Source organism: Chelonoidis abingdonii, chromosome 1, assembly GCF_003597395.2.
Source record: "Chelonoidis abingdonii isolate Lonesome George chromosome 1, CheloAbing_2.0, whole genome shotgun sequence".
Classification (NCBI taxonomy): domain Eukaryota; kingdom Metazoa; phylum Chordata; order Testudines; family Testudinidae; genus Chelonoidis; species Chelonoidis abingdonii.
This window is the reverse complement of record NC_133769.1, coordinates 210,679,998-210,692,515: the sequence shown is the minus strand read 5'-3', so window position 1 is coordinate 210,692,515 and position 12,518 is coordinate 210,679,998. Positions and strand designations below refer to the sequence as shown.

The following is a 12,518-nucleotide window of genomic DNA, read 5'->3' as shown; positions in this document are numbered from 1 at the left end:
CCTGGCCCAGGGCAGTGAATCCTGCTGGCACCTGGGGAGCTGAGGCCATAGGGGCAGGGAGCGTGTGCCTCTGGACCGGGTCGGAGCCAGCTGCAGCCTGAGGAGTCTCACAGCACCAGTGTCTTCCTGGCACGCCCGTGCCCTCACAGACACCTCAGCAGGGGAGGGGCACAGACAGTGCCCCTATGTCCAGCTCAGCAGAGGGACCCAGCAACTCCCCACTCTGTGTCCAGCCTGGGACTACTGCACTTTTCCTGCAAGGGGGCAGGGTGGGGAGGCTCTGTTCTCCTCCTGCTGCACCTCCCCCCAGCACATTTCCAGCTCGCTCTGCCTCTGGCAGCCAGGCCTAGGAGGAGAGTGGTGGGAGTAGGCCACCATCGCATCCCCAGCCAGGCTCTCTCACAGACCACAACCCTGAGCAGAGTCAGCCAGCGTGAGAAGTGGCTCCATACCGCCCCCTCAGCTCCCCACCTGGGCCTGGCTGCTGGGAAGAGGAGCTGAGCGATTTGAAAGTGCCTGGGGGTGGGTGGGAGGAGCACAGCAGGAAAAGGACAGAGTACCCCTCCCCTGCTGGCAGGCCAAGCAGAGCAAGCCCTGCAATGGCAGCTCAGCACTCTCAGAAATCTAGGAGGGCACGTGACCCCACACGTCTCCCTCTCTGATGCATTCCTTGTGTTTACAAGGAACAGATGAAGTCCTGCTTCTCCGAATGCAGGAGGAACCAAAACAGAAAGGATAGGGTTTTTTTGCTTACTGCCCCTAGCTTCTTTAGCCAACACCAAACCCAAACAAACACTCTCCCTAGCTTTTTCTAGGATCATACACATAGGTGCTGGAAGTACGGTGCTGCTCCACCCCCAACTTGAAGCAATTTACATCATATACAGGGTCTACAGTTTGGTTCAATGGCTCTCAGCTACCCCACTATAAAAATTGTTCCAGCCGCCCTAGTCATACACTGTTCTCACAGGCTGCTGCTGTGACTATTAAGGCCTGGTTGATACTAGAAAATTAGGTTGGCATAGCTATGTCACTCAGGGATATCAAACATCTGTAGAAAGCCGTTAATCTGTGGGAGCAGAGCCTATTTTGCCAACTTTGCCAGCAATCTGAAATGTAGTTGTGTTTGCTTGCTGTGGTGCTAGTATCATGATCTATTGGCCTTGAAGAGAAGCATAATAGTGAACGTACATAGTGCAAGGGAGAATTAGAACAGCAGCACTTAAATTCCTTGGGCAGTTCACTTGTTCTGGTGTTAGAGAAAGCTAGGCTTGGGAAGCCAGCCAATTGACTGGCCAAGTAATGTCAGTTGGCTGGTAGTTTTATTCTGTGTTAGTTACTATTCTAATAAATTAGTGCTTTAAAATGTCAACAGTAGTCAACTGTTTTACAATATTTGACTGGAGGCCCAAATGCCCAACCCTAGTTAACGGCTAATTTTACTTCATAGTGTGCAGAAAAGGATTATATTTTATACCAGTAAAGTACAACGTAGATAGTGTACATTTGACAGCAACATTCGTATGACAAGTTTAACTGTTTATATGAACTGTGCGCATTATTCCATAATTGTGAACTTTGTAAAGTATTGAGAAGCACTGTAAAAATAGTTAAAGACAAGGTCAGTGAGTGCATTTCTGCTACAACATTGCTTAAAGCCATGACTTGAACACGTATTATGAAACCCTGAGAGAGCCGGCATGTGCTCACACCAAACACAGAAAGAAAAGAAAAAAAAAAAACCCAAGTTGTAATACCAAGTGTGGCATCGCTACAATTAGAAATGTGTTACTGCAGACTATAGGCTGTGAGCAGACAAGTATAGCACACTTCACACAAGCCTCAACTACAATCTTTTCAAACTGATTTCCATTCCTTTAATTTTTGTATAGCATTTGTATAGCATTTTGTATAGCAAGTTTGTGTCTGCAATAGGCTTCTACTGTACTGAATGAATTACAGCTAGGAAAGATATGCTAATAATCTTTAGACCCATCCAGAGATAAATTACACTTGTTTATGTCCTTTGAACATATGTCCTTTGAGACATGGCAGATTTGCTAATAAACCATGGGTGGAAAGGAATGTAGAGAGGAATGACTCCCATGAGATCCTCATCTGTATTATGCATTTTTCCTTGTTAAACTTTTAAATAACAGTTTCTACTAACATCATTGTGGTGGTGTGCGTGGAGGTGGTAATTTTGTTGAACTGCCTTTTTAAAAAAGTTGTTCTCAAGGTAGCCTTGAATGCTTTCTAAAAGTGGTCTTAACAGAGCTAATTCACAACCACACAGTCTGCACGACTGTGCTAATAAAAAAATTCAGTGCTGCCAGATTTGTAATATGGAAAGGACATTGACCTGCAGAGTCTCCATTGTACATACAATGTATGTTTTCATGCAGTAAAGGTCATTTACCCTTTATGGTGGACTGTCATGGTTTACGCAATACTACGTTCCGCTGATGGCTCGTGGAAACATAGGTTATTTTCCCACCATAATTTAATTTTTTACCATGTGTATGCTGTTCCCTTGAAGCACCCCCACATTTCTAAAAGTTAAAACAAAACTAGCGCCACTGAAATGTGTAGTAAAGATAACTATGGAGACTGAAGTCCTTTTTTAACCACAGCAAAGCAGTTGCTCTGTTGCATCTGCTCTGAAGTATCCTAACTTTGACCTAGAGAAACTGTCTCTCTGATTTGAATTATATTCAGGGTTCACATATGGTACCCATGTAATAAGTCTCTGTCCCAAATCTGGACCTTGGCGTCCAAAATCTGGGTGCTTAGCATGAACCTCCAAGCTTAATTACCAGCTTGGATCTTATCTCGCTGCCACCATCCAAAATTTCCAGGGTTTTGGCCCCCTCTGGTCTCCCCAAACCTTCCCTGGAGAGACCCCCCAAGACCCAGAAGCTCTGAGTCTTACCGGCAAGGGAAATACTCCACTTCCTTTCCCACTCCATTCTCCACCCAGACTTTCTCTCTGGCTAACTTGAGAGTATTGATGTAATCCTTTATATCACAATACCGAAGCCTGTCTCCTCTCTTCCACAAAGAGAACAACCTCAGCACAAGGAACAGCATGATTTTCTCTCTCTTCCCCCTCCTTCTCTCCCCCCTCCGTCTTTCCCTGAGAGAGACAGTACTCCTGGCACAGAGATTCCTATCCCTTGCCTTAACTAGGAAAAGAAAATCCAACAAGTTTTAAAAAGAAAGCTTTATATAAAAAGAAAGAGAAAACACATGACATGGTCACTGCATCAAGATGACATAACACGGGCTATTGCTTAAAGAAAATATGAATAACAGCCTTATTCAAAAAGTATCCAATTTAAACATTCCAGCAACTCCAAACACGTAAATACAAAATACAATATAACCTATTGCTTCCTTTTTGTACTCACAACTTGGAACAGAAGGGTAGAAAGAAGCTTGGAGATAGAAAAAAAAAGCTCTTCCCTCATAGGAGAGAAACAAACAGGCAGACAAAGACAACAAACAACCCAGAAGTTCCCTCCTCACTTTGAAAAATCCGGTTTCCTGATTGGTCCTCTGGTCAGGTGTTTGGTTCCCTTTGTTAACCCTTTACAGGTAAAAGAAACATTAACCCTTAGCTATCTGTTTATGACAACCCATCACTCTGGTATGTGAGCACGTGAAAGAACAGTTCATTATTTATGTTCAGTCTTTGACCTCTGATTTTTCTTTTCAACAAGATGGCTTTTGAGATGTGGACAAGTCTCTTGTAGGAATAGCTTATACTTTTCTGGCCTATCTTCACATAGGCCATCAGAGTAATATTTAGTACCTGCCAGATTAGTCTGCATTCAGACCTATAACCTAGAAATGTGACTGACTTTATATTCCAATACCAAAGAGCCACCTAATCACCTGTAAGTTAGTGTTGGACAATATTTCAAACAGTTTTAAACTGAATTTTCCATCCTTACTTCACTTTTGATAATGTTGAGTTCACATGATTACTTCCTCCCATCCTCACTCCCCTTAAATATGGGGAATCTCCTCTGAGTTCACATCTGGACTCTATTAAAGCAGCTATCTATAGGAGGGAGCTAAAAGCATTGACAAAACACCAACACTTTGATCTAGATTACGAGATTGTTCATGGTGGGTTATAATTTAGGTGAGAAAAATCTCCCTATTGTGGAACAAAAGACCTTTTGAAATCTGTTCAATGTAGGCTTCTCCACTGAATGGAATGAGCTGTGGAACAATAGTGGACAGGGCCGGCTCCAGGCACCAGCAAAGGAAGCAGGTGTCTGGGGTGGCCAATAGAAAGGGGCGGCACTCCATCAGGTATTGGGGCGGCACGTCCGGGTCTTCGGCAGCTGATCAAGCACATCTGGCTTAGTCTTCAGTGCCAATTCGGCAGCAAGTCCTTCACTCAGTCTCTTCTTCGGCGGAAGCTCAACCTTTTTTTCCCTCCTCCCTTTTTCTTTCGTCACCTGAGGCGGCAAAAAAGCTGGAGCCAGTCCTGATAATGAAGACAGGTGATGCTCATTCTTCTTAGCTCTTTCAGTGATTTTTTTCCATATTCTTAAAAAAAAAAAAGGAGGGGGTAATATTTCCAGTCCCCCAGAAGTCTGAAAGAGGTAAGAAAACAATAAGGAACTCTCAAAAACGGACATTCCTGTGTTATTTAGAAATGGGCCCAAGCCACAATCTTCAAGTATAGGTATGAACTTCCCTCAAATTTGTGGGTGTTCAGATCTGAAGTTTTGGTCTGAACTAATCTCTAATCCTAATCTTTGTGCTTGGCAAAACAGTTGCAGTTTGCTTTTGTTCTGACCTATTACAGTATAGTCAAAATATGCTAGGTGATGTACAGATTTATAGAAAGGCACAGAGCTTGTCTTGTTCTTACCACCTACAATGACAGAGAAAGGGCTGGAAAAGGGGTGCAACATATAGTTACTTTATCTAGGATGTTGTGTCTCCAAGGAAAAACTTTGCTACCTTTAACACTCCATGGCAAGTGTCTGCAGGCTAATATCTGCTTTCCATTCTATGAAGAATTTGTGATCACATTCATCTACTTTTCATTCAGATTCAGGTGATGACTGAGCCCAGAGCCTCAGCTGGTGTAAATTGGTATAACTTCACTAACTTCAAGGTGATGATCTGCCCTATTTTGATATGAGCCATTTTGCTTAGCCAGAGAGAACTGAGAGATTGGAATCAGTGGAGATTTTTTGCATCGCTTTATGAACATGCTTCACTCATGTTCTTCAGAATCCTTCAATTGAAGAGGCATGACAGAAAGGCCTGCTCTAGTTTGTTCTGCCATATGAAGAGCAGATTGGAGGCTGGTGGAACAAGGTTAATGTTGGAGAAACATGAGATCAGGTAAACAAAGTGTGTCCACCTCCAGGAGAGAGAGGCATGATGCAATGGAGCAACCTACATAAATGGATCCCTATTGATAAGTATGGTAAACCCTCAAATACTCTGAAAGCCCTGTCTTGGCAGACTTTCTTGGCAGACTGTTCTTACCTCTGACCACTACCAGAGGAGCCTTTATATTTTGGCAACACTGGTATAGTTTGTCATTGTCAATAAAATATTATTTAATTAAACTGAAATTCTTATACTGATCTAGCTGATGTCTTGCAAGCTTTAATTCAGAGGTAGACAACCTGCAGCACACGAGTTAATTTTCAGTAGCACTCACACTGCCTGGGTCCTGGCCACCGGTCCCGGGGGCTCCGCTGCTGGCCTGGGTACCAGCTGCCGGCCCCCTGCCAGCTGGGGTTCCATCCGCCAACCCCACTCAGCCCACTGGCAGCCTGGGGTCCCAGCAACCAGCCCGGGGCTCTGCAGCCACCCCCAGCTGTGGTCCACTGGCTCAGCTCAGCACCCCCACCTTAAAAAATTGTTCCAGAGCCACTGTACTGGGATATTTTTAAGTCCTGATTTGCTGCTTACATCACTATCACGCCACGTGGAACAGCGCGCTCCATTTGACGTTGAGATTAGAATGTACATGCAAGAACTGGAATCAGAATTTTCTGACAGATTTCAAGACTTCCAGCGATTTGGCCTAAAGCTCTTTCCTAATTAAATCTGAAAAGTTCAATGAAAGCGACTTGGATTTGTCTGTATTTGAGTAGATGGGTGTTGAAGATTTAAAAATGCAGCTCACTCCGTTAAAAAGCTCAGAATTGTGGGCATCAAAGTTTGTGGATCTGCAAAGTGCATTTGAAGCTACCAAGAGAGATCATGGGGTCCCTATTCTGATCTGCTGGACGTCCCTGCCAGTGAAATTTAACTGTTTGAAGAAAATTGCATTTGCAAATGCTTCAGTATTTGGATTCACATACCTGTGTAAACAGGTATTTTCACACATGAAATCTGTCAAGTGGCTGCCAGAGGGACACAGAACAACTGATCACTCAGAAGCCTGTGTGCAGCTTAAAGTATCCAAATACATGCCAGACATGTAAGATTCAGAAAGGAAAAGCAAGGGCAAGGATCACACTAAACTGGTTAGATCTGCATTTAAATTCAATTTTAAATGAAGCTTCTTAAACATTTTAAAAACCTTATTTACTTTACATACAATAGTTTAGTTATATATTATAGACTTATAGAAAGATCTTCTAAAAATGTTAAAATGTATGGCAAAACCTTAAATTAGAACGAATATATGAAGACTCAGCACACCACTTCTGAAAGGTTGCCAACCCCTATTTTAATTCACCTGTGAATGTTGATGTGAATTCAGCTGTGACTCCCTTGCCATTTGGCGCAATTGTGAACAGAGTAAGAGAATGAATATCTATACCTTCTACTTCATTTGGTAGCTTTGTAGATGGTTCACTGAAATCCATCATGTTTGGAGGGCTGTTCTTAAAAATCAGAAAACTGAATGACTGACTCCAGATCCCATGAGAATGTGACCTCTTCATGTTGGGGAAAGCAACAAAACCATTCTTACCAGAGGATAATTTTTGTGCGCCACTGTCAGAACAGATGTCAGAAAATGACTGTCTTCTCTGACGGGGTGTAGAAGCTGTGGAGGTAACTTCTGCTCTGTCATGGTAGCTGTTTGACGGCAGAAGTAAGTGGTCTTCCTGAGCTGTGGAACCTCTCCAGGCTACTTTATTCTGAATCAGAACTGAATAGTGCTCCAACATTCTGACTCTCACTGATGTTTCACTTGTGATAAAAGGATATAAAAACTATTCAAAAATCAAAACTAATCCGCAGTAAAGATGACAGAGCTGTCCATACTTGTACCAGGGTGAAAAAAAGAGTGCCTACCTTTGGCAACCATGATTTATAGTTCAGAGACTAGAGTCCTTGCAGCGTTTGAGAAATGAATTGCTTGGCAGTGTCACAAAGGTAGTATTCAAGCCACCCAGTGTTTTTTCCCTTCTCTTCCTCATCTTAGCTAAGACAAGTTTATTTTGCTGAGTGTTAAAGAGCTTATTTTCTACATGAGTGCAATTGAGTATTAGAATTGGGTACATTTCTTTATGGTGGTTTGTGACTTGATGTACTGCTCACCTAACACTATTAATTGTCTGAATCTTGCTGTGTTTGTTTTCTCTTGACTGATAGTCTGTACATTTTGGTCAGTTTTTGCTATTGTCCTTCATTCAGAAGAGGAAAGAAAAGTAGGCTAGCATTTAATAGTAAATCTATAGCTGGTTAGAACTTCAAAGTTGTACATCATTATTACAAAATGGTAAAGTCCTTTATGGTGGCATAATTAGTACAGCTAGGCCTAAATGCTGGTAAATTAATCAACCTTCTTCTCTGATTTCTTTTTTCAAAAGGTAGTATTATCCTCCCTCAAACTTCTGAAAGAGTGATGACTAATGGTCTTTCAGGAGCTTCCTTTAGTTTCCATTTACCAAACCTCTCAGGTTTCTCTCTTTTAGCCAGAAGAGATTAGTAATAAAAGTTAGGTGTTAGGTGCTGTAGGAGGCTAACCAGAAATAAGATCCATTTCTGACCACATAATCTCAAAATTTCTTGACAGCCATCTCCAATTGTAATGATCCTTTTATATGTGAAAGCCTGGAATAGTCTAACAGCAATTGTTTTGTAGTCTTTGTGCATATTTTTCTGAAGCTAAAAGAGTACACAAGCTGGAAACCTCATTACAAGTACCTTATGTAAGAAAGTCAGTGGAGTAAGAAAACAAGAGTTTAACAAAGGAGATCCAAAAAACTGTGGACTCAATCTGCTGTCAGCACTTAGACCAGGTTTTCAGTCGATCCATTGACAAGTTTTCAATAAAAATGTAAAAATATAACTAGATGCAACATTTTCACTGAAGACAAAGAGCCAGACACTACATGCCAAAAAATGGAAGTAGTCTAAAAACAGCCATACTTAGCCAGCCTAACAGATTAATAATATTTCACCCTTCCAATACAAAAATCCATCCAAGTTTGAGTTCTGTCACTGGGCTGACAGTACTTTCTGTCCTTTACTGAGTTTAAAACAAGAAAAACCGTCTTCCTCAATCTGTAGACATCTTGGCTTACCACACTACAGAACTCATCAACTCTGCTGTAAGGAGTCACATTTAACCCTCCTTGATTCAGCTGATACAAGACAAGAGGGAAAAAAATTGAAGGGGTGGGGGGGAAATTTAAAGGGGATACAACTGAAGGGAGCACAAAGGGTACAGAACAAATCCCCAAGCCTAACACTGTCCGCTTATTAAATAAAGGATTCTTAAGATAATTCCAGTTCTGATGACTAATAAGATGCTATAGTGATGTTTAAGTAATTTGCTCTACTCCATTAGTGTTCCATCAGTCTGGGTTTGCACAACCTTCAAATACACCTCTACCCCAATATAACGCTGTCCTCGGGAGCCAAAAAGTTCTTACTGTGTTATAGGTGAAACCGCATTATATCAAACTTGCTTTGATACGCCAGAGCACCCAGCCCTGCTCCCCTGGAGCACTGCTTTACCGTGTTATATCCGAATTCGTGTTATATCAAGTCACGTTATATCAGGGTAGAGGTATATGATGACAGACATATTTATAAGCGCTTTGCCACAAACAATTCTTGTTATTGTTCTGGGGTTAGCCCATAGGTGTAATAGTTCCTTCCAGCAATAGTTTATCATATGCCATGCACTGAGGAATTTTAAAAACTTACATTGTACTGTGTGACTCTGTAAATAGCATCCACTGCTATTTCAGTAGGTATTTTTTTAAATTAAAAATACTTCAATGCTTTCCATCCAAAAGCACTTTGCAAGCATTAAACTTTGCCTCAAGGGAGTCATGAGGTTGTAATGGGTTATATTCCCATTTTAGTGATGAGAAAACTGACATACTGTCATGGTATAATTCCCTACTCTGAACCTTAGCATCCAAAAGATGGGGTACCAGCATGAATTCCTCTAAGCTCAATTACCAGCTTAGTACTTGTAGCGCTGCCACCCACCAGGAATTCCAGTGCCTGGTATATTCTGGTCCCCCCAAAACCTTGCCCGGGGAACCCCAAGACCCAGATCCTCCAGATCTTAACACAAGGAAAGTAAACCCTTTCCCCCACTGTTGCCTCTCCCAGGCTTCCCCTCCCTGGGTTACCCTGGAAGATCACTGTGATTCAAACTCCTTGAATCTCTACAAAACAAGGAAATATTCACCTTCCTCCCTCCTATCTCTCTCCCTCTCTCAGACCTTCCCCTGAGAGAATAGTAATCCTAACACAGAGAGGAAAATACCTTTCCCTCCCCCTATGTACAACTCCTAATTCCCCACTAATTCCCATGGTGTGAATACCAGAACCCACCCTCATGGCTCGGTCTCAACCAGACATAAAAAAACAAAAAAAAACAAAATCATCATGGTCCTTATACAAGAAAATGACTTTTAATTAAAGAAGGAAACAACAGTAAGAAATCTTTGTAAATTTAGGATGAAGTACTGTCTACGGTCTTTCAGGCTATAGACAATGGGAATCCTCGCTCCCCAGCCTGAAGCCTATTAACACATCAATTTGAACTCCTTCCCACGCCAAATACACATTTGCTGCAAATAAAGAACAGCAAAAATAGGCCTGTAACTCCCTTACTCTACCTCCAAGTACTTACTATTTGACTTTATTAAGAGCCTGTATCGGAGAGATTGCGTGAGGAAACCTGCGTTGCATGTCTGGTCACTCTTCAGAAACCAGAGAGAACCCACCACCAAATTCTAACAGCACACACAGAAACTTCCCTCCCTCAAGATTTGAAAGTATCCTGTCCCCTGATTGGTCCTCTGGTCAGGTGACAGCCAGGCTTACTGAACTTGTTAACCTTTTACAGTCAAAAGAGATATAAAGTACTTCTGTTCTATTAACTTCTATCTGTTTATGACACATACACAGAGGTTAAGTGACTTGTCCAAGACATAAATGAAGTCTGCTACTGTGGGGCTAGAACCCAGGTATTCAACTCTCAGGCCTGCATTTAAGCCTCAAGGCAAAAGTTATCACCAGACAACCGTAGCCCCACCTCTCCCCATATGTATAATTAAAGAAATATTATTCCTTACATTATTCTGCCCAAACTCTGACTATGTTCATTCTCCTGGTTACAATGTCCTTATGACTTTATTACACTTACATTTGTTTTACTGGGGATTATAGTTACACAGGTACATAGAATTTGCCACGTAGCACATCAGATAATACTGGTCCATCAAATCTGGCTTCCCACCTCCATCAGTGGCCAATACAGGATACTGACCAAGGTGAGAAAACTCATAATACATATGACTATGTGTAGTGCTCTACATGGGGTGACCATAGCTCCCTGACCCAGCAGTAATGAAATGAGAGCAGGAAACATGATATCTGATTAAGTACACTTTATAAAATAGAGTAGTCAGTGTTTGTAATATGCTTTGAAAATATAAAGCACTAAGCATTATTTATAAAAACAAAATATAATCAAAAGCATTTCCAATCCCTTTTTAAATCCACTTACCACAGTATTTAACTCCATGCATTTTTTTTTTTTTAAAGCCAAGCCCCATTTACAAGATTAAAAATTGGTATAGCACTCAGTATACTATTGCATCTGAAGAAGTGGGGGTTTTTATCCACGAAAGCCGATGCCCAAATAAATCTGTTAGTCTTTAAGATGCCACCAGACTCCTTGTTGTTTTTGTAGATACAGACTAACAGGGTTACCATACCCTGAGGCTTGTATAGTTATCAAATAAAGAAGCATCCTATTCTAAACCTCTTCTCACAAGCACAAGGAATTGCTGGCAACTGAAATGTACCTGTTTTGTGACACTCAACCAATCTGTATTAACAAAGAACAGCTTGGCTTGGTTTACCTTACCCAAAGAAATACACTGCCTTGGCAAATTGTGTCAATAGACAGCTGACACCGTCACCGCCGATCAAGGACAGTCCTGTGTGCATCTCACACACACACACACGGCCAGCCCGGCGCACGCACTCCGGACCCTTCCCTGCCCGGGCACTAGCGCCGCACTCGCCTGGCAGCAAGTAAGCACCGAGCCCGGCCCGTCTCCTCCCGCAGCGCCCAGCTCCGGCCCGGGGAAGGGGCAATCCCCGCCGCCGCCCGGGCCGCTGCAGGGTCCCCGGCCGCCCGGCCCCGCTCACCTGCAGCGGGAAGCTCGCCGCCTTGTTGCCCACGTAGCCGCACACAACATGGCTCTGGATAGAAAGCACCCGGCACCGCGCCTCCGCCTCCTCCATGCCGCCCGCGCTCCCTGCCCTGCCCTGCCCCCGGAGCCGCAGCTGCACGCGGCCGGCCGGGACCAAACCCTCCCCTTCCCGGGCAGCGCGGAGCCGCCGCCGCCCGCCCGCCGGGCGCACACGGGAGAACGAAAAGCGACCGAGCCCAGGCGGCAGACTCAGAGCGATTCGGCGCAGACACCTAAACGCTTTTACATCCCGCCAGCCCAGAGCCGGAGCGAGCCCGGCAGCGCCGTTTTAAAGGGGCGCGCGCCCGCCACCAACATTCCCCTGCACCCACACCCCTCATACTTCCCTCAACTCACTACAACCATACAGCCACTGCCCCATAACCCCTCACACTCTAAGTGCCACCACTGCCCCACACCTCCATTGCACATCCACTGACCCCATATCCCCCTCACACCTAGTGCCACCACTGCCCCACACCTCCATTGCACATCCACTGCCCCATACCCCCTCACACTTAGTGCCACCCACTGCCCCCACACTCCATTGCACATCCACTGCCCCATATCCCCTCACACACTAGTGCCGCCCACTGCCTCCACACTTAGTGACACTCCTACGCGCCAGCCCATGCACATCCAGTGCTGCCCACACTCCCACTGCCCCATCATAGAATATCAGAGTTGGAAGGGACCACAGGAGGTTATCTAGTTCCACACCCCTGCTCAAAGCAGACCCATCCCCAACTAAATCATCCCAGCCAGGGCTTTGTCAAGCCTGACCTTAAAACCTCTAAGAAGGAGATTGGCCCCACCTCCCTAGGCAGGGCTGGCTCCAGGCCACACGCA

At 43.9% G+C, this 12,518-nt stretch overlaps 1 protein-coding gene across 1 annotated transcript in view; it reads right to left on the bottom strand.

Annotated features, from left to right (window-relative positions):
• Positions 1–11,726, bottom strand: part of PDXK (pyridoxal kinase) — an 80,608-nt gene extending 68,882 nt beyond the window's left edge. The window contains exon 1 of the mRNA XM_075074051.1: positions 11,626–11,726. Coding sequence (XP_074930152.1) covers positions 11,626–11,721 — 96 coding nt within the window. The 5' untranslated portion in view covers positions 11,722–11,726. The remainder of the gene's footprint in view (positions 1–11,625) is intronic.
• Between the last annotated feature and the right edge of the window lie 792 nt (positions 11,727–12,518).